The sequence below is a fragment of the Xenopus laevis genome, chromosome 1L (genome assembly GCF_017654675.1).
Source record: "Xenopus laevis strain J_2021 chromosome 1L, Xenopus_laevis_v10.1, whole genome shotgun sequence".
NCBI lineage: Eukaryota > Metazoa > Chordata > Amphibia > Anura > Pipidae > Xenopus > Xenopus laevis.
This window is the reverse complement of record NC_054371.1, coordinates 188,583,974-188,611,187: the sequence shown is the minus strand read 5'-3', so window position 1 is coordinate 188,611,187 and position 27,214 is coordinate 188,583,974. Positions and strand designations below refer to the sequence as shown.

At 37.9% G+C, this 27,214-nt stretch overlaps 1 protein-coding gene across 3 annotated transcripts in view; it reads right to left on the bottom strand.

The window, feature by feature from the left end:
- Positions 1-27,214, bottom strand: part of tmem232.L (transmembrane protein 232 L homeolog) — a 77,140-nt gene that overhangs the window by 5,604 nt on the left and 44,322 nt on the right. For all 3 annotated transcript variants that reach the window (XM_041568350.1, XM_041568348.1, XM_041568352.1), the window contains exon 12: positions 18,814-19,061. In XM_041568350.1, the coding sequence (XP_041424284.1) occupies positions 18,814-19,061 (248 nt within the window). The remainder of the gene's footprint in view (positions 1-18,813; positions 19,062-27,214) is intronic.

Sequence of the window (27,214 nt, the reverse complement as noted above, 5' to 3'; positions counted from 1 at the left end):
AATATATTATTTTTTTCATAGAAACACAATGTAAATCATGTTTAAAAACTGCAGCAGTTGCATACTCTCCCAGATTTTAACGTAACTTGACAATTAAAGATCAGTGTTTAAGATCGATATCTTTCCCTCCAAACTAAATTATTCTCATGCGTAAGAATGGAAAAATCTAACATGAATGATTTTGTATCACTTTGGCAAGTCACTTATAAAACATCACAGTGTAAAAGTGGACCTGGAAACCCAGTTTTGCTTCTAATATTTACATTTTTATGGAATACCCTGTAGACTAATGTGCTCCCACCTGACAGACAGTCAGTGAATATCAGTAAATAGAAGCCAGTTTGGGCAATGAAAACAATGAAAAGGAACTGATATAAAGCCAGAAGGGTGCAAAAATTTGAATTACAGTCAGGAAATGATGTCCAGACTCAAAGCATAAAAAATGGCTTGGCGAGTGCATGTGATGTCATGATGTATGTTGGCGCATAATGTGCAATGAGGACCATGGCCCCAAAAGGTAAGGGAGCATGCCAGTCTCCTGACCTAACTTAGTGGCTCTATGTTCTTCTCATTTTTCCTCAGTAGCCTTAGCCTTGTATTGAAATTGTTTTAGAAAAGGTTCAGTTGGTATTGTATCACCAACTGTTATAATACAATAAGTTATAAGATGTAATATTTATGGTATGCTATATAAATGGTTATCAAGCTATCAATAAAGCTAAAATAAAGCTTTAAACAAGTCATACAAGCAATTCTCAGGCAACACCCATCAACTCTGGCAAGCTTTCCAGAACATTGCTAATTAAAAACAGACACACATGTAGTGATAGAAAAGTAAATACTACTCTTCCACAATATCTCAGCAATTGTTATGGTTCATTTGAGGCAGAAAACAGTATGCTGGCCCTAATGGTGTCTAATAAAATGTATTACAAATATGTGCAGATTAACTAGCCAAAGTCTTTACCAATATCTTCAGTGCCTCCTTTAAAATGGCCTTGGTTCCATATTGTCTAAAGTCTATGAGAAATCTAGTCCCAAAGAACACTCACAGACTTCTTGTTCTTACTCTATAGCTTTAGCAGGTGCAGTCACATTAGCACTGCAGTTCTCTTTCAAGTTTTCTTGAAACACCCAACACATATAACACATATACGTGCATTATCTTAGATTATAGTTTTGCATTTGGCAATATATGTCCTACAAAATGTATTAACTAATGGGCAAAACTTAATCAATGTAATCTACTCTGTAACTGTATCCTTGACTTTCTTACCAACAGACCACAGACTGTCTTCTTCCACATTCTCTATTAAAGGAGAAGGAAAGGTTAAAACTAAGTAAGCCTTAACAGAAAGGTCCATCTAAATACACCAGTAAACCCCCAAAGTAATGTTGCTCTGAGTCCCCTGTCAAAAGAAACACAGCATTTCTTTCCTTCTATTGTGTACACATGGGTTTCTGTATCAGACTTCCTGCCTTCAGCTTAACCTCATTGCCCTGGGCAAGAGCATGCTCAGTTTGCTCCTCTTCCACCCCCCCCCTCCCTTCTCTACTGTAATCTGAGCCCAGAGCAGGGAGAGACTCAGGCAGGAAGTGATGTCACACCACATTAATACTGCAGCGCCTATCCTAAACAAACAGAGAGCTTCTAGAGCTTTTTACTTAGGTATGGTAAAACAATATACAGAATAAATATAGCATTCTAGCTTGCACTATTGCAGCTAATCTATTGGCAATAAAATACCTCCGTAGCTTTCCTTCTCCTTTAACACAGGTGTAACGTTCGGTATCCCACAACCCAGAGTAAACCCCAATGTCCCGGGCTTGGCTCACGCTTCGGCCTATAACCGCCGCCTTTCACGTCGGGTGGAGCCCTCCGCTACTCGGATGCCGCCAGGACTTAATAGTGAGGAGACTGAGGGAAGAACTCTGGGCGAGCAAGGGAACTAAACGTAAAGTTTAACAAAGTCCAGGAATGGGCCGAGTCAAAACCAATCGGAAATGCGGTACAAAATCGGTAAACAGCAGAGTGGTCGAGGTCACAGGCCGGGTCAGCAACTAACAGGGTCGAAGTACAAAAACGGAATCCAAAGAGTAGTCAGGAACAAGCCAAAGGGTCAGGGCAGGCGGAAATCAAACAGTAATCAGGAATAGCCAAAGGTCACAACAAGAATCACAGAAATAATCACACCCAGGAACGATAAACAGAACCTACGTTGGGCAAGGCACAAAAGGACTGCTGGCCATTTAAGGATTTGAATTTGGCGCCATTGGACGCTGGCGAATCAGCGCCAGCGCCTGCGCAATCGCGTCAGCGTAACTGTCCCTTTAATTGCTGCGCATGCGCGCGGCGCGCTCCATAGGAGCCGGCGCCTGAGGCCTAGCCGCATCGGCGGCGGAGGAGAGAGACGGGCGTCTCTATCGAGGGGGCGACAGGCGTCCCTGTCGTCCCCTCGGTAAGTATCTAACAACAGGTACAACTCAGTACTCCTGGCTAAGCCCCCATATTAATTTAACTGTATATAATTAAGTGCACATCTCACATATTATATACACCACTTTTATATATGCAGAAAACACTTGTATAATCACCCAAAATGATACATCATCTAAGCAACTTGTGTTATGCACCTTTTAGTTTTCAACAACTATACAACCAAAAATTAAAATATATTTAAAAATGATAAGAACAGAAAACCCAAAAGCATGAAAGCCCATAGTAAGATACAAATTAATAGTTTCATGCTAAGAGTAGTCAAACCAGTTGCAAAGATTTCACAAAAAAACTTTTCTCTCTCCCTGTGCTTCAGTATGTGGACTACAATCTGGCCTACCACATAGACTACTATCAGAACTGTTCCACTTTTCGTTCTCACATACTCTCATGTTCCTACTGAATCTGCTCGTCCTACTACTCATTTGTTGTTAATTTTGCTGTTTCCAATAAACTGTACAAGCATTCCCATGTACTATAGCACAATGGCAATAAACACTACCACTACTTGCATTTTTCAGTTACAATGAATACAATGATTAATATGGTATTGATCAATAAATGTTTAAAGTGCACTTTAATTTAGAGACAAAAGACTGGTGTATAAGACAGGAGAAAGCAGGCAAGAAATGAAATTCACATCACATATTAGTTTTCTATTAGGTAATATTCAACTTCCACTTGATATTCATGTAAGCATTTATAGTTTATCTTCTTGATGGGTTCTCCACAATGACATTAAATAACATACATATTTCTATATTATTTCCTGAATTTGAACGAAATCATCTGAGCTCATACATGTACATAAAATGGAGTTCGACAACGGCATCTGGTTAAAAAAAAAAAAAAGTCCTCCATTTCTTTGAAACGTAATTTTATATAGGAAAGCAGTTAATATACATCTGCCTTCTTTCTCTAGCTCTACCATTATTAATGAATGTTCATTAATATTTTAACAGACAGATGTTACCATTTTAAACATGGAACACAAATGATTTTTGTACGTACATCGTGAGATAAATGTTTATGATGCAGCGAATATAGAAACTGATTTAGAGTTTTGTCAGTAATTGTCACCTGCAGAACATAGTAGAAGTATCTTCATAAATTTTCTGTTCTGGCAGCTACTGATGGATGTCATAAAAAGCCATGACAAGCAGAAGGTAGACATTGTAATGGTGCATTTTTCTTGACTCTAGTGAAATTTAAGTAATTAAGATAAAATATAGTGAACTATAAAATGTATTTATTGTTTCAGAGCAATGCATGTTTCCACTGTACACAGGGAATAAATTTTACCTGCAAGCAGCAAGTAAGCTACAGGTAAACCACTGATGATTACAAATGTCTTGTTTTTAACTGTAATTGAAATGAACTAGGGGATATATATATTGTCTAGTTTTGGTTTATATTATGGATTTTAGATAATTTAAGTATTTAAAGTGAATGTACTAATAGTATTTGAATTACTGATCATGTGACTTTTACCAGCTGTTTGTTCCCGCCACAGTGTATATTTAAGGCGGTTTAATGTTCAGTTTGTTACTTTGAGAAAGGCTAGGGACCTAGCCGAAACATTAGTCATTTATAATAAATATTATGATTTTTATAAGTCCTGAGAGTGTGGACCTTCTTGTAGTAGTTATATATATATATATATGTATATATATATATATATATATATATATATATATATATATATATATATATATATATATATACAGCTGTTGTTAATTGTATCATCTCATATATATATATATATATATATAAAAACACATGAATGAGAAAAACATAATAAAATAAATGAAGTTTACCCACAGCAACCAATAAGATGTTGGTTTATAAACAAGTGACAGCAAATGCTGCCTGCTGATTGGTTGATATAGATTACTGCTTCTGTGCATACTTGATGCCTTTTATTATATAACCCTATATTAATAGCAATAACAGATGTATCTTGATAAAGGTCCCAGTTAAGGGAACTAATAATCACTGAATAAAGCAATTATTGTTGTAAATATGTTCTGGTGTGCATAAGCAATATACTCCACCCATTGGTTGCTACGTAGTCCCCATAGTTACCACATAAATTTACATATACATAAGTTTAGCCAAAAAGCCTTATTCTCATAACAGACAATGAACTTGTTTATAATTAACAGTGCAAATAACATGGTAGCACCATATAATACAAGCATCTTTACAAAAATAAATGAAGATCAAAGTCTTTATTCAATCCACCCGGGGATAAAGTCCCTAATCTATCAATCCATTTCACCTCTGCCCTCTTTAAATCCAAAATACGATTACCTCCTCTTTTTGGTGGGGGAATATGTTGTATAACCTTAAATCTCAAATCATTTGATGTATGACCTACCTCAAGGCAGTGTCTGGAAACTGGTAATGTTCTATTCCCCGTATTTATAGTTGATCTATGTTGTGAAAACCTATCCTTCACTTTTTGGATGGTTTCACCCACATAGATCAAGTTACAAGGACAGATCAGCATATAGACAACATAATTTGTTTCACAAGTATTGTAACCTCTGATTTTAAATTTTTGTTTCGTGTGTGGATTTTCAAAGTCTGTACCCACCTGTACAAAATGACATTGGGCACAGCCTTTGCATTTATACATGCCCTCCCTTTTGGGTCCCCAAAATGCAACTTTTTTGGGGGATACACTAACTTCTGCCCATACTAACTTCCCTCCAATCGTCGTACCTTTACGAAACGACATCATTGGGCCTTGTTGAAAAGTAGAAATGGATGGATATGCTTCACGTAATAAATGCCAATGTTTATCTAGCGTTGTTTTAATACCTGAACTGGCTGAACTGTATTGTGTGACAAATGCTAATCTTTCCTCCTTAGTTGGACCTCTTCTAAGTCTTCCTTCCTTTTCTCTATCCCTCATCTTTTGTTTGTTTTTCTGAATGACATCACTCGGGTATCCCCTATTTCGTAGTTTCATGCTCATAGTCTCAAAATCCTGTTCACGAGCCAAACTGTCACTGGTAATCCTGCTAACCCTTGTAAATGGACTAGTAGGAATAGATTTTTTGACTGCAGGTGGGTGAAAGCTGTCATATGCAAGCAACTGATTTCGATCAGTAGGTTTCATATAAATACGAGTATCAAAACCCGTCTCAGTACGTGTCACTAGGACGTCTAAAAAAGAAACAGTTTGAAAACTAGCAGTCATGGTAAATTTGATGTCAGGATGAGCTACATTAATTGCATCACGGAAGGCGGACAAGGACTCCAGGTCACCCCGCCATACGAGAAACACGTCATCGATGAATCTCCACCAGGCCACACAGTGCCTGATGAAGAATCCATCCTGATAGACATGCTCTCTCTCAAACCAACCCATGAAGGAGTTGGCATATGCCGGGGCGACCTTGGAGCCCATGGACGTCCCCCGTGTCTGCAAGTAAAATTTATCCAAAAAAACAAAAGTAATTTCTATGTAGTATGAAGCTTAACATCTCCATAAAGAAATCAATCTCTTTGTCATTATATAAACCACTTTGTCTCAAAACAATACAGGCAGCCTTCAAACCATCAGAATGTGGAATCGAGGTGTACAAACTGGACACGTCAAATGTGGCCAGTAACACAGTATCCTCAATAGGTGAAAGTTTAGACAGTTTCTCGAAAAAATGATTTGTATCTTTAATATAAGATCGAGTAGTTTGTATTAAGGGGCCCAAAATTTTGTCCAATGTCTCCGCAACATTACTGGTTAGGGAACCCACTCCTGCCACTATGGGTCTCCCCGGGGGATTAATAGGGTCCTTATGTAATTTTGGAAGAACATAGATTAATGGAATAATTGGAAATTCAATTGTCATATATACTCAGTAATTACACCATTCTGAAATGCATTTAGTAATAAACCATCAAGTTCTTTTTTAAATTTATTAGTAGGATCATCTTTTAATTCAACATACACTGATGTATGTACAGACTTTGAAAATCCACACACGAAACAAAAATTTAAAATCAGAGGTTACAATACTTGTGAAACAAATTATGTTGTCTATATGCTGATCTGTCCTTGTAACTTGATCTATGTGGGTGAAACCATCCAAAAAGTGAAGGATAGGTTTTCACAACATAGATCAACTATAAATACGGGGAATAGAAGAACATTACCAGTTTCCAGACACTGCCTTGAGGTAGGTCATACATCAAATGATTTGAGATTTAAGGTTATACAACATATTCCCCCACCAAAAAGAGGAGGTAATCGTATTTTGGATTTAAAGAGGGCAGAGGTGAAATGGATTGATAGATTAGGGACTTTATCCCTGGATGGATTGAATAAAGACTTTGATCTTCATTTATTTTTGTAAAGATGCTTGTATTATATGGTGCTACCATGTTATTTGCACTGTTAATTATAAACAAGTTCATTGTCTGTTATGAGAATAAGGCTTTTTGGCTAAACTTATGTATATGTAAATTTATGTGGTAACTATGGGGACTACGTAGCAACCAATGGGCGGAGTGGAGTGTCCGCTTACGCGCTGGTCCGCTTCCTATTTTTGAAGCGCATCATAGCGCTGATCTGACACGCCACTTCCGCCACACGAGGGAGCGAGTTGCAACATGGAGTCTTGAAACGCCAGTGCACGTGTGAAACGCTTGAGAAAGGGAAAGGAGTATTCCCGAAACGTCGCGTGAGTGCCACAATGCTGCGTTATGATATGGACTCATACAGATAAGTTGCTTATTCAATGAACTGTGCGGTGTTTTTTCATACTCTTTTAAGGAGCGAATAAAGGCTATGTTTTAAAATTGAAGCTTATTTTCTGAAGGTGTGCAACGCAGTTGGATTTTTATATGCATTTGGGCGGACTAACTCACCGCCTCTTTGGGTTTGCACCCTAACAATTGATTTTTGTCACTTGGAGATTGGTGAATCACAATACGTTGGACTTTTATATATATATATATATATATATATATATATATATATATATATCTATGAGAGAGAGAAATATTTTCCCTTACATATGATACAATTAACAACAGCTGTCAGACTAGCCATCTGTTCTTGATACTGGACATAATTACATTTTTTTCTAAAAATATATATTCTATTCCTTGTGGAGTAATTCATTGTATTATATTGTGGACATTAATGCTTTCAGTTAATTGGGAGTGAATTTCTTTGAAAAAAAAGCCCCCACATTTTTGCATTATCATCTAATATTATAACCCTTGCTAGAGCCATGTAACCCTTTTGATAAATTTCACAACATGTGAATGCAATTGACACAGCAATTGGTAAGCCATTTTTTAAAAATATACAAGGCAACATTGTTTATATCCATAGGGTTACCCCAATTTCTATTAGAATATTAGGAAAGCTGCTTTATTAAATGAGTCGGGGGAACAACAAATTTTCCTTCTGAAGCAAAAAGTGTAGGACAGGAATCTTTATTTTCTTGTTCTGTCCAGTGGTACAGTCAAGAATCTGCATGCAAGGACAATCAATGCCTGTATATTAGGGCTCATTTACAACAACGAAAGTCAGTTGTGGTCGGAGAAAGTTAGCCACAGCATGTTAATATACCATTCATTAAAGGTACTTAGGTCTAAAGGTGTGCCTTTCACTCCTGCATAGTTGCATTCAATGCTGCTCAGTCTATCAAATCCCTCTTATGAATCCTGCGAAGTTCCCTATTGACTCCCTATGGAGCTATCACCAGATCAGGAGTTCCTACAGTAGCCTATGTCAGTTAATGCCTCAGTAATTAAAGGAGAACTAAAACCCCAATCACTGCCCTCCACCTACCCCTCCTTGGGATTATCAAGTGCAAATACGCCAACAAGCTCTGTGTCAGCGAACTAATCCAAAGAAAAATTGGACAAACAGAAATAACAGCCTATTAGACTCACCCATACATTTTTCCACAGCAGCCACTTGTACTTTTAGGGGCTGATTTACTTAAACTAAATTTTTTTGAATTTTTTCTGAAAACAAAATCGACCATACTCCCTTACATGAATGGAACTAATTTATCAATAATTTTTCTAGAAAAAAAATGGAGAAACAAAACGTCACGACAAAACCGTGCATCAATTCGTATCATACGATTGATGCTGTGAAAACTAGGTGTTATCGAAATTTTGTTACGAAAATTCAACTTTTTCAGATTATCCAGATCACAATGTCCAGAAACAACTTTAGGGGAGGGGGGGATTTGGAGAGCAGTGGATGGGGGCTTTTGTCTTTGAGGGGTTTAGTTATCCTTTAAAATTACCTCTATTTGCTCCTTGAAGACATCCGTTCTATAATCATTATTCTGGTTTACTGTACATGGGTCATGCATACACTCCTTCCACTGTCTTTATCCAGCCTGGGATTCTGTCTACACTACAGAACAAACTAATTTAATCTACAGACTTTGTCAAGGGTTATCATGCCTCTACTTCTCACACCATATATAAATCTAGTTAAATCTTTACTGCTTAGAAAATCAGCAGCATTGGTTCAGCTTACTATACATACCTTTAGATTGAACACTGTCAAATTATACAAGTGTATAATAAATATTAATTTAAGTAAATAACTAAAATAATTAATGTTAACGGTACATATGTTATTTGTTGTATGCTGTAATTGTTTAATTTTAATTTGTATCAGCAAATATGGGAAATCGGCTCCAGGTACAGAGCATAAAAAAGGGATTGACCCTTGTACCCAAGCTGTGACAGTAAACAAGTCATGTTCATCGAACTGATACTGATAAATATGATTAGAACAGCTATGCTTGTTCACAATACTCTACTAATACTGCAGATATCATATACTATACAGGGAAATTTCAGTTTACATAGTTCAGATGAAGCTCTCCAGCAAATGACTTTTTCCAGTTAAAAAAAAAACAGGCAAGTATTGTTTTGATTGTTAAAATTACCAAAAAGTCACATAAATCAACCATGCAAAATCTTGAATATAGTGCACACTTCAAATCTTCTAATTAAAATGTTTAATCCAAAATAAAAATACTGCATTAACGGAAAGTACGTGTTTATATTTGCAATGTAAATGCTAATCCGTCCCAATTAACAAACACTAAACTAATTACTCTTATAAACAACATGATTTATTCACTATCACAGTATGACATTTTATAGTACTTCAGGGCTATCAAGATCTCTTTATACTAATGTCACACTGTATTTAAGTTTGAGTGCCATCTACTGGTATACTTGTAATTCATTAATGCAAAAGAACTTCAACAAAATGCTACTTGCTTGCTAAAAGCACTAAAGCAAAATAAAGATGGAGTTCATCACAGATTTGTATCTCTGTTTAAATTCCAAGAGTATTAAATGTTATACTTAAGAGAACATGTACAGGTATGGGATTGGTTTTCCAGAAACCTGTTATCCAGAAAGTTTCAAATTATTGAAAGCCATCTCCCATACTCTATTTTATCAAAATAATCCAGATTTTTTAAATGATTTCCTTTTTCTCTGTAGTTATAAAATAGTCCCTTGTACTTGATCCAAACTAAGGTATAATTATTCCTTATTAACTGCAAAACAATCCTACTATCTTATTTGGTAGAATTAAGGTATAAAGATCCAAATTACAGAAAGATCGGTTACCGGGAATACCCCAGATCCCGAGCATTCTGGATAACAGGTCCCATATCTGTACAGTTTTCAGAAATCTGCCTATTATGGCTAATTTTTAATGAGAGGCTAATGATATATTATTATTATTATCATAGGTATGGGATGTTATCTGGAACCTGTTATCCAGAAATCTCTGAATTATGGAATGGTTGTCTCCCATTTTTTATCCAAATAATCCAAATAATTAAAAATGATTTCCTTTTTTTCTGTAATAGTACAACAGTAGCTTGTACTTGATCCCAACTAAGATATAATTTATCCTTATTGGAGTCAAAACAATTCTATTGGGTTTATTGTATGTTTACATGATTTTCTAGTTGACTTTAGGAGATTCAGGTTAGCAGGGATACTAAATACAGCACTGTTTTAGCACATAAACGGGAGTCGAAGGCCACCGTAAAAAGTTTTATACAGCTTGTCTTGTTATTATTAACAAAAGTTCAGCACACTTGCTTCAACATAGGAATAGCAGTCCCGCTTTAAAGGAGAACTAAAGGCTAACTATAGAAGAAGGTAGAAATGTTGTACATGATGTTTCAGGCTTCTTTAGCAGCCCAAGGCAACCACAGCCCTTTAGAAGTAAAGATCTGTGTCTCCAAAGATGCCCCAGTAGCTCCCCATCTTCTTTTCTGCTGATTCACTGCACATGTTCTGTGCTGCTGTCACTTGCTGAGCTTAGGGACCAGCTCACAATATACTGTACACATAGAATAGAAATGTCACAATATAAGGCTAATTAGTAATTAATACAGATAATTACTACATGGCAGCACAGAAACCAGTGCAATTAGCATCAGAATTTAATAATCATCCCTGTACCATCAGCATATATTATAGACAAACCTCATTTTCTGCTTGATAATTTGTGACGACCCCTAAGCATAGCTTCTAAACAGCTGCTCAGAGTCCACTAAGCAACAGACACTTTCCAAGATGGTGACTCCCAGTGACAAGTTTGAAGTCCTGGATCATTGCTGCTATTGACAAGCTGAAACTTTAGGCTGGTGCAATAAGTTCACTATACAAAACATGGCATTTTTAGCCATATTAATTTTTAGGGTTTAGTTCTCCTTTAACATCCAGAATGGTGCACATAGAGCACTTACAGCATTAGGAATGCAAAGTCCCCAAAAGTCTGTTCGATTTTCAGCACCTAGTCGGTTAGGAGGGATTTTTTCCTGTTCCTCTTACCAGACACCTGGTAATATTTCATCAACCTGCAGCTCAGCTTGGAAAACACACAGGGGTAGATTTACTAAAGAGCAAAGTGGCTAACGCTAACAACTTTTCACCAGCGTTGCCACCCGCAAGGACATCGCCAATTTAATAACAGGCGCAGGCGCCAATTCGCTAGCAAACGGTAACGTCTCCAGCAGTCATTCACACTCTATCGCAAGGTGACTTTTCGCTCTGGCGAACGGACATTACTCTGCAAATTTACTAAAATGCTGATTTTATTGGACGTTACCTCTTTCGCCACGTATAATAAAGACCTCCATACAACTTTAAATGACCTGCCGTATGCAAATTGACCTAAGCGCAAGATCACTAGTGAATTTTCGCTAGGCACAAATGAACGCTAGCATTAATTTGGCAATGCGAGCATTTCATAGCGAAGATGCGGTAGCGTGCGTTGTGCCTAGTGAAAAGTAGACAAGTGTTCGGCGCCCGGGACAAAACTTTGCATTTTCGTTTATTAGCGTATTCGTATCGCATTTGCGCCTGGCAAAGTGGTGCTATATGTGAGAATCGGTCACTGGCGACAATTAGCCCTTTAGTAAATCTGCCCACAGTCTGCTTCCCAGTTCTCTCACACTGGGAAAGCTGTTTAAATTAGCCCACCTGAGTGCAAGAAAACCAGGACCAGCTACATGGCCCGGAACCATTCTGGCAAAAATCTGGGACAAAGATAAACTGCGTCCAGGACTTTCCTAGGTATTTTGTCAGCCATTTTAGTACATTATGAAGATCCAAATAAAGTAAATTAAGTTATCCAGAAAAACCCAGGTCCCTAGCATTCTGGATAATAGGTTCCAAAATACTACTTAAAAAAAGGTACTAGTGAATGACAACATGCCATGCATTTCAAAAGGACAAAAAGGTGACCGCGTTTGTGTTAACTAATTACAGATATTTTTGGCTTTCAGTGTTGGTGAAGTTGTTTTTATAGTCAGTTTTAACATGAAATGGAGATAGAGTTTAAAAATCTACTTTAACCATGGCATATGATCTGGTTAAAAAGTAATGTAACATGAGAAAGCAAACTGGAAACATGATCTAAGAAATAGAAAAAGGTACAGCCATGAAATTGACTCTATCTAATGTACTGGCTTCTATCCCTCCTTGTTTTGGTGAAGGCTCCCAGCATCTTCAGAAGCCTCTCAACATCTGTTTATTTATATTCTTGTAGGGAGAAATTAACATTGCTCATGCAAATATGCGATGTCATTTTAAGTGCAAAAATTGCATTTATCAAAATGTTATTCAGACTTCTATTAATTTCATGACCCCAGTTACAATCTGTCAGTTCAGCCTTCTTTGATTAAAGGTGAGCAAGGTGCAAAGCACGGTGCCACTAGTCGATGGAACCCAGTCAAACTATTTTCAACAGGTAAAACAAAAATTAATTTAAGCTCTAGAAATGCCTTACATATTCCAGATTCTTGTTAATTCTTCCATGAAATATCTTGTGAAATACTTAGTATATCCAGGTTAATAATAGTAAACCGTGACGCAAATTCTGTAATGTAAAATATTTTATTCACTAAGCAATGCTGGCATATGGCCCAACATAAAAATAAGAATAACCATTTTTAAGAGCAAAGAAAAGCAAAGTGATTCAAACTTTTCCATACTGTAGACTGCAGATTCTACAGCATAATGAAACAACTTTTTGTAGAATAAAACAGTTTTTTCTGTTTTTTCTGCAGTCATGTATACATCATTTATTTACCAGCAGAATTTAAAATCATCCTTTAAATCGGACAAAACAATCTTCCTTCAGAACTAACAATCAGCAATAAAAAAAAAATTTATTTTCCAAGATCACTCCACTTAACATGGAATTTATTTCCATAAAACACCACTGAAAGAAATCATCTATTTAAAGGGGGAGTAGTACATCACTGTTTTAAATGACAAAAATGGCACACTGTGCTAGCAACTGTAAATGCAGATTTATTGGACATGTACAAATGAAATATTTTTTGTATTTGTATTTTACAAATAAAAAAGACCATTAATAGCAGATAAGTTCATGACTGAAATAGTTGGACTCGAGCAATATAGGATATTAGGTTAATCAGACTTTATATTTTTATTCCAAAACCTTTCCAGAAACAGAACATATATTCTTGTATAGTAGTTCTAAAAGAGTGTGCTTTCTATTGCAGCAAATTCCTTACTCCATGGAAAATTTGCTGATACTATATCTGCTCCTATAGTAATTTATATTACAGGTATTGTAAAATCCAAAACACAAATTTGTCTAATAAATAATATTTTATTCCAAGCAATGTTCCAATATTCATTCACACATATTTTCAACAGTTTATATGTAATTTTATTTTAACAGTATACAATTCTTCTAGTGACAGCACTCTGAGTAAAATAAATCCAAAAACAAAAGAAATTAAACTAAAGCAGGTTTATTATTAATGTAGCATCATCTGTTTGTTGCTATTCTCTGCACTTCTGGTTCTGAAACAAAGTTGCAGAAGCCAGTTGTTGACCTGTGAAGGGGCATCCCCCCCCTCCATGATTTTGAGTCATTTGTGACATATCAAGTTGCTTGAAAATGTATGAAAAAATTTGATTGGCAGCTTTTTCTGCAACTTGTTGCTCTGGCTTAACCCGATTGTGATTAACCCAGTGTTGAGATTTTTAATCAATGTGCACAAAATCCTGGGAAAAAACCACATACGTGAGAAAAGATGCAGTTGGGATTAATCATTGCCCCCCCCCCCGAGGTTTATGATAATTGTGCCTACTGACAAAAGAGTAAAGGTAGCCATACATGATTAAAGTGACATATTAAAATTTATCAGCCCGCGTGTGGGGCTTCAGAAGGGTCTCCCCAAACGATATCAGGCCAAAATTCGGCCTCATATTGATCGGGCAGGTTTGATTTTTCCTGCGATTGAGGACCGCATTGGCTAGTTTATGCAGTCCTATGACCTGTTGGTGGCCTCGAATAGGCCCTGCAATATAATCTTACATGAGTAACAGATACGAAGAATAACATTTGCAGAAACATATTAGGTTTAGCATATTATTTACCAAATTACTTGTCTAAACTTGGATCTGATTTAACTGAAAGCTCACATTTATTTATAAATAAAATGATCATCATAAATTTCAATCACTCCTTTTTAACCTTATTTATTTGCCAATGGGCCAGATTCAATTCAGTGAGGAAAAGTTATCTCATTGTTCATCATGTAAAAACTCATGGATGAGATTCAATTCTATGAGAAAAAACTTTTCTCCTAATTCAATTCCAGTTTTTTCTCATATACTTCAATGGAGTTTTCACCAGATAAACTGTGAGATGTTTTTCTGAATTGAATTGCAATCTCAAATTGAATCTCGTCCATAAGTTTTCACGTGACAAACCTTTTTCTCACTGAATTGGCACTAGGAGCGCTTCGTTTTCCAAAGTCGCCTGAAGTTTCCTCATGAGGCAACTTCGGGTGACTTCGGAAAATTAAACACTCCGAGTGCCATCCTGCCGGCAATTTAGATTCTAGCCTGCGTGGAGGCAGTTCTGGGAGATTAGTCGTCTGAAGAAGAGGCGACTAATCTGACCAAATCTTCTTGTCTGTCTCTGCCCTTATTGCTTTACCTATTGGCCCTTTAAGTGCTTCTAAGGTCTTGAGTGATTAGTGGGCTGAAATACAGATGGCAATACATTCACCAAAAACATTTAAAAATAAGGTAATTTATTACTGCATGCAACATCATGACAGTACTGGTAGTACTTTTTCAACAGTTAATAAATACTATGTCATTCCAATCACCATAAAAGGTACCTAAAAACCATGGGACAAATGTCCTTTCAGTCAGCTGGGTCATTCTATAGGCCCGACTGACGTTGATGGGAAAACCTTACACTACTGTTTAACTGTGTTACTTCTAACTACACTTGGGGGGTTATTTATCAAAGGTCGAGTTATGTTAATTTTTGTAACTCTAATAAACTCATATTTACTCTCAACTTGAATGGTAGCTTATTTAAGAAAAAACTTGAATGGTAAAAATTCGATTCCGAGAGGTCGGGCTGGAACAACTTGAAAATTTGTATCCTATTCCAATCAAATATGAACGGAATTTGACTCAAGTTTTACTATAATATAAGCTGTTAACATCTTCAAATAGTTCAACGGACCTCTGCCATTGACTGCCATTGACATGAACTCGGCAGGCTTTAGGTGGCAAATAGTCGAATATGAGTTACTTCCAGAATAGGTGGGTGATAAATCCCAGATTCAAATTTGAATTTGTGTTGGTTGTTTTACACTCGAAATTGTGAGTTTTGCCCAAAAAAAACCTTGAAAATTTGAATTTACCATTCGGACCTTAGTAAATCTGCCCCTTAAGTATATGGCTGGAATTTCATTTGGAGTAAGGTTTTTATCATTAAATTTAATCTGGCCCCATTTTATTAGGAAAAGGCATTTTGCCTTGACTTGCAGCTACAAGCAAGGAAATTAGATAAAAGTAATAAAGCTCAGACTGAGGCAGAAGAATATAAGTACTGATGAATTGAAAGAATAGAAAAGAGGATAAATATATTGAATCCTCCTTATTTCAGTAAAGCATACCCAGCAGGTTCCCTGTCTATCACTGTCTAGTTACTGGGCTATGACAAACTGAAGTGACAACTCGGGTCAAGTTAAAGATTTCTTATTTTTCTAGAATAACAAAAAATAAACAAATATGAAGAAGTGATACCTATATTGGCTAACAATAAAAATACACTGGATGTTTTCTGAGCACCAAGGCCCCTTTGTCAGGCAAAATACAAATGAACGCTGGAAAGCCACAGCATATATACAGTTAGATGACTGCAATACATTAGGAAGTTACAGATAACTCTACAAGTTATATCTAAAAAAGCTCCGAAAGTGTGCAATGTAGTTTTATTGTTAGCCAATTATAGGTACAAATCTATTCTACATACTTTTGTAGTTGTGTGTTTATTTGTTATTTCTGCCACTGGCAAACACGGTACCACAGTTTTTATTTTGTTATTTTTGTAGAGAAATTTGCTAAACCAATGGAATCTTTGAAAACAGGAGCAAATATTTGTTTTAATTTCTCACTCATATGTGAGCCGAGGAGATCCCTTGCAGGTTCCCGGACACTCCCACTCGGCAAAGTAGCGTCAAACATGTATTACGTACTCACTGCCGGGAACAACTGCAGCCTCTCACGGAGTAGTTTAAAACATTATCTCTTTATTTCATCCATTTAAAAGCTGTTAGTATGACTTTAGGCTACATTTACATTCTATACAAAACTGCCAACCCATTTCGTAACCACAAGGGTCACTTCCTCAGGGCTTAGTTGCATTATACAAAATGGAATAGCTTTATAGGTAGTAGTATGTACAACTACCTATAAAGCTATACCATTTTGTATAATTGTATAAACTACTCCGTGAGAGGCTGCAGTTGATCCCGGGCAGTGAGTACGTAATAAATATTTGTTCTGCTCTACATAGTTGCAGTGAACGCACAAAGGAATATGACTACCCAACTGCTGCAGAAAAATCTGTGCCATACATGTTGCAGAATACAATTTCATAAAAAAGGATAAAAAATTTTTTTTAATTTATATTAGCATTTAAATTGTTGGTGATACGTATATTTATTATGATCAGATTAAAATGTTTTTAGTTAACAGTAAAGATATAACAGTAACGAAAATGAAGCCATTTTTATATATATATATATATATATATATCATCTAGATATATATATATATATCTATATCTAGATATCTATATCTATATCTAGATATATATATATATATATATATATATATATATATATATATATATATATATATATATATATATATATATATATATTAGGGATGCACCGAATCCAGGATTCGGTTCGGGATTCGGCCAGGATTCGGCCTTTTTTAGCAGGATTCGGATTCGGCCGAATCCTTCTGCCCGGCCGAACCGAATCCGAACTCTAATTTACATATGCAAATTAGGGGCGGGATGGAAATCGCTTGACTTTTTGTCACAAAACAAGGACGTAAAAAATGTTTTTCCCTTCCCACCCCTAATATTCATATGCAAAATAGGGTTCGGATTCGGTTCGGTATTCGGCTGAATCCTTCGCCAAGGATTCGGGGGTTCGGCCGAATCCAAAATAGTGGATTCTGTGCATCCCTAATATATATATATATATATAAACTAGAAACTATATATTCTGTTGGCACCAGGGCATTATTTCCTTTTTAAGTCTGTGCAGCAGTCCCACAATTTGTATGTATTTATTTATTTATACGAGTATAAGCCGAGTTTTTCAGCATCCAAAATGTGCTGAAAAAGTCTACCTCGGCTTATACTAGGGTCAGCAGTACCCGACCTGCGTAGCTGAGATTGCAGTCACTTTTAATCATTCCTATACCAACAGTACACTTGGGGAGAGACTACAATATCCCACAATGCCCTCTGTTGGTTATATGAAAGAATAACAGTGCGCCCTCTGTTGGTTATATGAAAGAATAACAGTGACTGCAATATCACACAGCGCCATCTGTTGGTTGTATGAAAGAATAACAGTGCGCCCTCTGTTGGTTATATTAAAGAATAACAGTGACTGCAATATCACACAGCACCCTCTGTTGGTTATATGAAAGAATAACAGTGCGCCCTCTGTTGGTTATATGAAAGAATAACAGTGACTGCAATATCACACAGCGCCATCTGTTGGTTATATGGAAGAATAACAGTGCGCCCTCTGTTGGTTATATGAAAGATTAACAGTGACTGCAATATCACACAGCGCCCTCTGTTGGTTATATGAAAGAATAACAGTGATGGCAATATCACACAGCGCCCCCTGTTGGTTATACAAAAGATTAACAGTGATGGCAATATCAAATAGCACCCTCTGCACATGGTAGTGGGACAGTGGGACAATGCACACAGTAATCTGTTTGGCAATTCTCTGTCAGTAATCCGTTTGGCAATTCTCTGTCACCATCAACTTTGCAAAGAAGTCCGGTTGATCGCTGGGGGGTTCGCTTTGGCAGAATGTGCGTTGCTGGGAGACAGGGCTGTAGTTGTGTCTAGGCTTATACTAGAGTCAATAAGTTTTCCCAGTTTTCGTAGGTAAAATTAGGTACCTCGGCTTATACTCGGGTCGGCTTATACTCGAGTATATACGGTATATATATATATATATATATATATCGTTTTTTTATTTTCATTTTATAATGTACTGTTCCAGATAAAATGAATAAGGTCTGAATTTAAAATAGCATGATAGATCAATAATAAATCTGAAATAAAATGCATTCATTAGCCTATATTGCTTTAATGTACAGTTTGCAGTTATTTATCCAAAATTTAATTCCAGTTTGCAGTTATTTATCTAAAATTAAATTTAAAGCAATACATTCCCTACCTTAAAGAGGGACGTGAAGCTATTTTCTCAGTCTTTCGTTCCTTTAGCTTTGGAAGCTTTATATGCAGCTGACTGCAGGCCTGTTTATTTGGAAGTGGAATGTAGGGCACAACAGGCGGTAGGAAATGCTGTGAGAGGACACTTGCAACCCTCAATCCAACATACTGACAGGAGCCTAAGCTCATAGAAGTTAATGATGTTTTAGAACCTGCAGTTATGAAGGTATTTGCCGGACCATTTAATTCAGCCTATTAAAAAAAGCAAAGTGTGGGAGTTAAAAAAAAGTGCTGCATTCATTTACCTAAAACAGATGAAAGACACAAAAGAATGTATATAATAAACATTGAAAAATGAGACTTTTATTACTATTTGTGGTATAATTATAGATAAAGCAATCAACTGTTCTTAAAATACATGCAATTAGTATGTAAACATTCTCTGAATTCCTAAGAGCGATGGCATCTACAGCAATTTTAAGGTGTCAAAACACCTGAAATTGGCTCCTAGAGTCTTCCATTGCTGGCAGTAGTACCGTATATACCCTAGTATAAGCCTAGTTTTTCAGCATCCAAAATGTGCTGAAAAAGTCTACCTCGGCTTATACTAGGGTCAGCAGTACCCGACCTGCGTAGCTGAGATTGCAGTCACTTTTAATCATTCCTATACCAACAGTACACTTGGGGAGAGACTGCAATATCCCACAATGCCCTCTGTTGGTTATATGAAAGAATAACAGTGCGCCCTCTGTTGGTTATATGAAAGAATAACAGTGACTGCAATATCACACAGTGCCATCTGTTGGTTATATGAAAGAATAACAGTGACTGCAATATCACACAGCGCCATCTGTTGGTTGTATGATAGAATAACAGTGCGCCCTCTGTTGGTTATATGAAAGATTAACAGTGACTGCAATATCACACAGCGCCATCTGTTGGTTGTATGAAAGAATAACAGTGCGCCCTCTGTTGGTTATATTAAAGAATAACAGTGACTGCAATATCACACAGCACCCTCTGTTGGTTATATGAAAGAATAACAGTGCGCCCTCTGTTGGTTATATGAAAGAATAACAGTGACTGCAATATCACGCAGCGCCATCTGTTGGTTATATGGAAGAATAACAGTGCGCCCTCTGTTGGTTATATGAAAGATTAACAGTGACTGCAATATCACACAGCGCCCTCTGTTGGTTATATGAAAGAATAACAGTGATGGCAATATCACACAGCGCCCCCTGTTGGTTATACGAAAGATTAACAGTGATGGCAATATCAAATAGCACCCTCTGCACATGGTAGTGGGACAGTGGGACAATGCACACAGTAATCTGTTTGGCAATTCTCTGTCAGTAATCCGTTTGGCAATTCTCTGTCACCATCAACTTTGCAAAGAAGTCCGGTTGATCGCTGGGGGGTTCGCTTTGGCAGAATGTGCGTTGCTGGGAGACAGGGCTGTAGTTGTGTCTAGGCTTATACTAGAGTCAATAAGTTTTCCCAGTTTTCGTAGGTAAAATTAGGTACCTCGGCTTATACTCGGGTCGGCTTATACTCGAGTATATACGGTAAGCAACAATATGCTCGCATGGGTGATTTTGACTTGATTCTTTGCAACAAAATACAAGATACAAATTTATATACAGTATATATATGTTATATAGGTGCACTTCACAAACAAAGTCTGTGACCTGGGTGCCAAGTGACAAATATGTAAAGCAAAATGTAAAGAATTAAAAGTTTATACAAGGTTTCCGTCCTAAACCTGGACCTACGTCAGGAAAAGCAAACTTTTGTTTGAAGAGATAGGATCAAGCAATTATCTCTCAAAACACAATTACCATTTATCTGAAAAGCTCATTTATTTTATTACACTGGCAATGAGACAAATTAAAACCAAGAACTGTTATATTTTACATAAATAAACAAAATTTCAACTTCTAGGGGGTTATTTATTAAACCTTTTTGGGGAAAAACTCAAAAATGTAAAAATTTTTTTCAAGATTTATTATACAAAAAGCCCAAATCTGAAACCCAGCATCTCAAACCTGTCAAGGTCATGTATAAGTCAATGGCAGATGTCCCTATCCCAATTTGAAGATATTGTGGTCTGCTCTGGGTTTATCCTTATAATCTGAAAAATTCTGGGTTTTCGAGTGATAAACCCAAAAGAATCAAGAAATTTGGAGTAAAGTCTGAAAAATTTGTATGATTAGAGTTTTTGCTTGATTGTATAGAATTTTTTCCTGCTCTGACTATTTTCCCGATCTGATTTTTTCAAGCCATTTTATTTATGAATAAGATGGTCGAGCTTTGTTTAATAAAAAAAACTAGATAAATTTGGATTTTAGTAAATAACTCTGCTGCATAAAACATACCAAATCATATCTTAGGTCTATTTACAAAAATAAGGCTTAAACAGCACACATGCAGATGCCCACAGCAACTAATTAGCATTTAGTTTTGATTAGTTGACTACCAGATACAAAAGGAAAGCAAATATTTAATTGGCTGCTGTGGGAAACTGCACAATTTAGTACCTATCTTAGGGTGAAGACACGCACAGCTATTATTAGCAGCTACTTGTCACAGCTAAAATATAGACAATAGTGATAATTGGCTTTACTAAGACACTACGGGGCACATTTACTTAGTTCGAGTGAAGGAAGAAAAAAAAACTTCGAATTTCTAATGATTTTTTTGGCTACTTCGACCATCGAATTGGCTACTTCGACCATCGAATTGGCTACTTCGACTATGACTTTGAATCGAACGTTCGATTTTTCGTTCGATCGAGCGAATTGTGGTAAATCCTTCGACTTTGATATTCGAAGTCGAAGGATATACCTTCGGCAGTCGAATATCGAGGGTTAATTAACCCTCGATATTCAACCCTAGCCCTAGCCACAAGTAGCTGCTACTAGAATAGAAATTTTTGGCTAGATGGCAGAGCTAGTGGATGCAGCTGCTACTTCTGGTTGTCTGGGGATGTGTATGTTTGCAGAGAAGAGTGTTGGTGGCTGTGGTTGTGCCCTTTCCCGTTGTGCCCTCTCCTGTGTGTCTCCCCATCACTGCACCTCTTTCTCCCCCAACTGGGCTATCTTCTGTTGTGGCTGCTGTTGGATCCTGCCTGGTGGAGAGTGCCCTGTCCTGCTCCTGTTACGTGATGTCTGCTGCAGGGACTTACGAAGAGGCATGAGAGATACACTGCTTTTGTTTGCCGACGAGTGCCTGGACTTGCCTTTGTGGAGGAGGTGGCGGTCCTTGCGTCCCTGCTCAGCTGTTCGCTTGAAGCAAGTTCTCCCTGGGAGGTGGAGGAGGTCAGGAGAGTGTATAGCTGGGATGCATTGCTCATGTTTTAGAGGGGTTCTGCTTCTGGTGAGATGTCAGAGGAGGAGAAGAGGATGTGGAAGCCACTGGCTTTTTGCGAACTTAAGACAGTGTGGCCAGAGAGGTACTATTATGTGTTATGGACTGCGGCTGGACTTGAATACAGAAAAGGCCAGGCACAGTGAGGGAGAGAATAGAGAAAAAAGGGGACAGAAAGCATTAGAATGGCACAGGAAAAACTTGATATGTTTAATGGGTGTTTACTGTGTGAGGGACTGACACACATGGATATACTACAGCAAACAATATATATATACTGAAAAGCTCTGGTAGGCAGAGGAAAAAGGCTTATAATATCTCCAAACCAATTAAACCTAGATTAAAGTTAGAAGCAAATTATTTTGCAGGCGAGCAGAGAGGAAACAAAAATAAGGCAAACGAGCTGTTAAATGGACAAGACCACAGAATGAATTGATTCGACCAGCATTACCGTCTGTTCTTTTTGCTAACCTTCACTCAATTGAAAATAAACTTGACTGTATCAGTGGAAATACACAATCTGAGATGAGAGACTGTTGCATTTTTGTTTTTTTTTTGAAACCTGACTACACAGAGACATCCCAGACTCTGCCGTTCAGTTGGAGGGCCTTATGGTCTTTCGAGCTGACAGACAACCAGTGTTGTGTGGAAAAGGTTGTAGAGAAGGATTTTGTATAACTGTAAATAATCTCTGGTGCATGCAAGTTAACGAATCAACGTACGATCAGACTTCCCCATCTCCCTACCTGCCACTAACCATTCCGATCAAATAAAGTACAAAAGAACAGATCAGCCGATGTTCTTCCCCTGACAGCAATCGTACGAAAGTTATGTCCGACTAAAGCTAGTGACAGTCTCCCTATGAAAATCGTACGATCGGCAATACATGCAGAGATATTACCCGCAGCCGACAGAATCTTTTAACCTGTCCGATCGACCAAACGACGATCTCCGCCGGACGAAAAATGACGGTACTCTCCACACACGGTACAAAATCGTACGAATCCTCGATTTGTACGATCAGATCATTGCATCTATGGCCAGCTTAAGAGTGAATCAGAAGCCATGGTTTACGAGTGAAGGTGAGGCGGAGGGCCCACAATGATGTTTTTAGGGCTGGTAATGGCGAATCTCTAAAGGTTACAAGGGCTAAATTATCAAAAGCCATTAAGGCAGCAAAACGGGCATATGCACAAAATATTCTAAATCACCTCACTGATAGTGGTGATGTTAGGAGAAGGCAGGTGGTAAAAACTATAACAGGTTATAAGGCTTCTGCTTTTGAATGTATTGAGTACCAGTCCCTCCCAGATAAGTTAAATACCTTTTATGTGAGATTTGATTAACACAATTAATTCTCTGCTATGAAAATCCCTCTCCCCTCAAATAGTCAGGGTATGTGTCTGACTGTTGCCGAGGTATGGAAAAGTGTTTCTGGAATTGATCCACGGAAAGCCATGGGCCTGATCAAATCCCTGGCAGAGTACTGAAGGATTGTGTGGAATAACTGGCAGTTTTTTTACTGACATTTTTAATACATCTCTTGCTCAGTCTATAGTTCCGAAGTGTTTTAAAACCACTACTATCATTGCAGCGCCAAAAAGATAATCTGTCACACCACTAAATGATTACCGTCCCATTGCACTTACACTGATCGTCATGAAGTGCTTTGAAAGGGCAATCATGCCAAATATTAAAAGTTTGCTTCCCGATTCATTAGATCCCCTTCAGTTTGCTTATAGTCGAAATTGCTCCACTGATGATGCTATTTTAAATGCCCTCCACTTGTCTCTGTCACATTTAGAGTAATACAATACTTATGTGAGAATGATATTTATTGATTTTAGTCTTGCTTTTAATACAACCATTCCACTGAAGTTAATAGCTAATCTTGAGAAACTTGGATTAAGTATATCACTCTGTAACTGGATTTTAGACTTTCTCACAGCACGGTCGGTTAAAGATTGGCAAAAGAAATTCAATTTCGAGAAAGTTGAGTACTGTCTCGCCACAGGGGTGTGTACTGCCCCCCCTGCTTTTTACTTTAATGACACATGACTGCGTTGCACAGTTTGATTCCAACCATATCATTAAATTTGCTGATGATACAACTGTGATAGGCCTTATTAGAGAAAATAATGAAGCAGATTATGGAGAGGAGGTTGATCAGCTGGCGATTTGGTGTGCTGAAAACAATCTGGCTCTTAATGTTGAAAAAACAAAATAATTAATTATTGATTTTAGGAAAGCATGTTCAGCTTATAAGGCACTTTATATAAATGGCTCCATTGTAGAGAATGTTAGCATTACTAAATTCCTAGGGGTACGTATCTCAGATGATCTTACATGGGGTCTTAACTCCTCTGCTTTAGTTAGTAAGGCACAACAATGGCTTTTCTTCTTAAGAAGGCTGAAGAAAGTAAATATTCATAGAAGTGTATTGGTTCTATTTTAGAGAGGAGTTATTGAGAGTGTATTGACAAACTTCATTATGGTGTAGTATGGAAATTGTAGTGGTGCTGATCGCAGGAGGCTGCAAAACATTGTGAAAATAGTAGGCAAGATTATTGGTGAGTCTCTACCAGTGAAGTCCCAGTTCTATAAAAATCTCAGCCTCTCTACTCTCCTCTCCTTACCTCTGCACACATGAAGTTTATAAACTACTCTGTTTAGCTATTCCACAAAACTCCTCTTTTTCATACAAACTAAGAATTTACAAATCCCGCTCTCACTTAGTCTATCTTTCCTTTTTATTGCTGGCAGCTGGGGACATTTCCCCAAACCCTGGCCCTTACCCCATCCCAGTTATATCACAGCCACAAGCTCCTGTGCTCTCTGGAATGCCAGATCTTTCTGCAACAAACTCACCGCTATACAAGACCATTTCATTGCAAATTCCTTTAACCTACTCGCACTTACTGAAAGCTGGATTTCTCCTACCGACAATGCCTCAACTGCTGCCCTGTCCTATGGGGGCCTACACCTTACTCATACTCCCAGGCCTGGTAACAGACCTGGAGGTGGGGTAGGTTTGCTTCTCTCTCCCCACTGTACTTTTAAAGTTCTTCCACCTGTTCCTTCCCTATCATTCTCCTCATTTGAGGCTCACTGGATTAGGCTCTTTCTCCCGTTTCACTCTGCATTGCTGTTATATATTGACCACCAGGACCAACTGCACAATTTCTGGACAACTTTGCTGCCTGGCTTCCTTACTTTTTTTCATCTAACATCCCATCCATCATATTAGGTGACTTCAATAAACCCGTTAACAACAGTCACAACCTTTCTGTCTCTAAACTTCTTTATCTAACCTCCTCCCTAGGCTTATCTTTGTGCTCAGACTCCCCCTCTCACTTCAATGGTAATGCTCATATTTATCAGACTCTGTTCAACCACTAATTTTACTAACTCACAAATCTGCCCTGCGCTCCTATAAAGCTGGCCATAGACGCAAAGATCTGATCGTACGAATCGAGGATTCGTACGATTTTGGAACCGTGTGTGGAGAGTCTCGACATTTTTCGTCCGGCGAAGATTGGTCGTTTGGTCGATCGGACAGGTTAGAAAATTTCTGTCGGCTGCCGATAATATCTCTGCGTGTATTGCCGATCTGACGATCTTCAGTGGGAGACTGTCACTAGCTTTGGTTGGACATAGATATCGTACGATTGCTGTCAGGGGCAAAACATTGCTGATCTGTTCTTTAACTAATCTTGACTGGTAAGACTTTGATCTGAATGGTTAGTGGTGGGTCGGGAGATGGGAAAGTCCGATCGTACGATGATTTGTACGATCGGATCTTTGCATCTATGGCCAGCTTAACACCAGCCTCTTCCAAGCCAAACAAACATACTTTACTTCACTCATTAACTCCCTTTCTAAAAAACCAGCACAACTTTTCTCCACCTTTAACACTCTCCTTTCACCTTCTCCACCCCCTCCATGCACATCTGTCTCTGCTCAAGATATTGCTGAGGACTTCAAAAACAAAATTGACACTTTCAGAAGGGAGATTACACTACTCAACCCCACTAGACTTCCACCACCCTCCCTCCACACTCCCCAGTCTCTCCTATGCTCCTTCACCCCTGTCACTGCTTTTGACCTCTTCTCACTTTACCACCTGCCCGCTTGATCCAATTCCTTCAAAATCCTTGTCTAAAAACCCTCTCTTGATCCCTCCAATCTTGACAACATCCGACCTATCTCTCTGCTACCTTTAATCTCTAAACTACTTGAGCACCTAGTCTACAACCAACGAACCTCATTCCTCTCTGACAATAACCTGCTGGACCCCCTACAATCTGTTTTTAAGCCACAACACTCCACTGAAACTGCCCTGACCCGACTAACTAATGACCTTTTAACCGCTAAAGCCAACAATCATTTCTCACTACTAATACTGCTTGATGTCTCAGCTGCATTTGACACTGTAGATGACCCTCTCCTCCTCCAGTCCCTCCATTCTCCTGGCCTTCGTGACACAGCCCTGCCCTGATTATCTTCTTACATCACCAATCGTTCCTTCAGTGTCTCCTACAGAGTAGCATCTTCTCCCCTACCTCTTTCTGTTGGGGTTTCTCAAGGCTTTGTCCAGGGACCCATACTATTCTCCATTTATACTTCCTCCCTCAGCAAATTAATCAACTTGTATGGTTTCCACTACCAACTCTATGCTGACGATACTCAGATCTATCTCTCATCTCCTGAGCTCAACCCAGAACTCCTAAATCGCGTCTCCTCCTACCTGTCCGCTATCTCTACCTGGATGTTGCAACGCTACCTTAAATTAAACCTCTCTAAAACTGAAATGGTTCTCTTGCCTCCAACTAACACCAGTAACATCCTGGAAGTATCCATCATAGCTAACAATTCCACTATCACCCCCTCTCCCGAGGCCCAGTGCCTTGGGGTTATCCTACATTCTGCCTTGTCATTCACTCCTCATATCCAGTCACTTTTTAAATCATGTCACTTCCACCTAAGGAACATATCCAAAATACGATCATTTATCACCCAAGATGCTGCCAAAATTC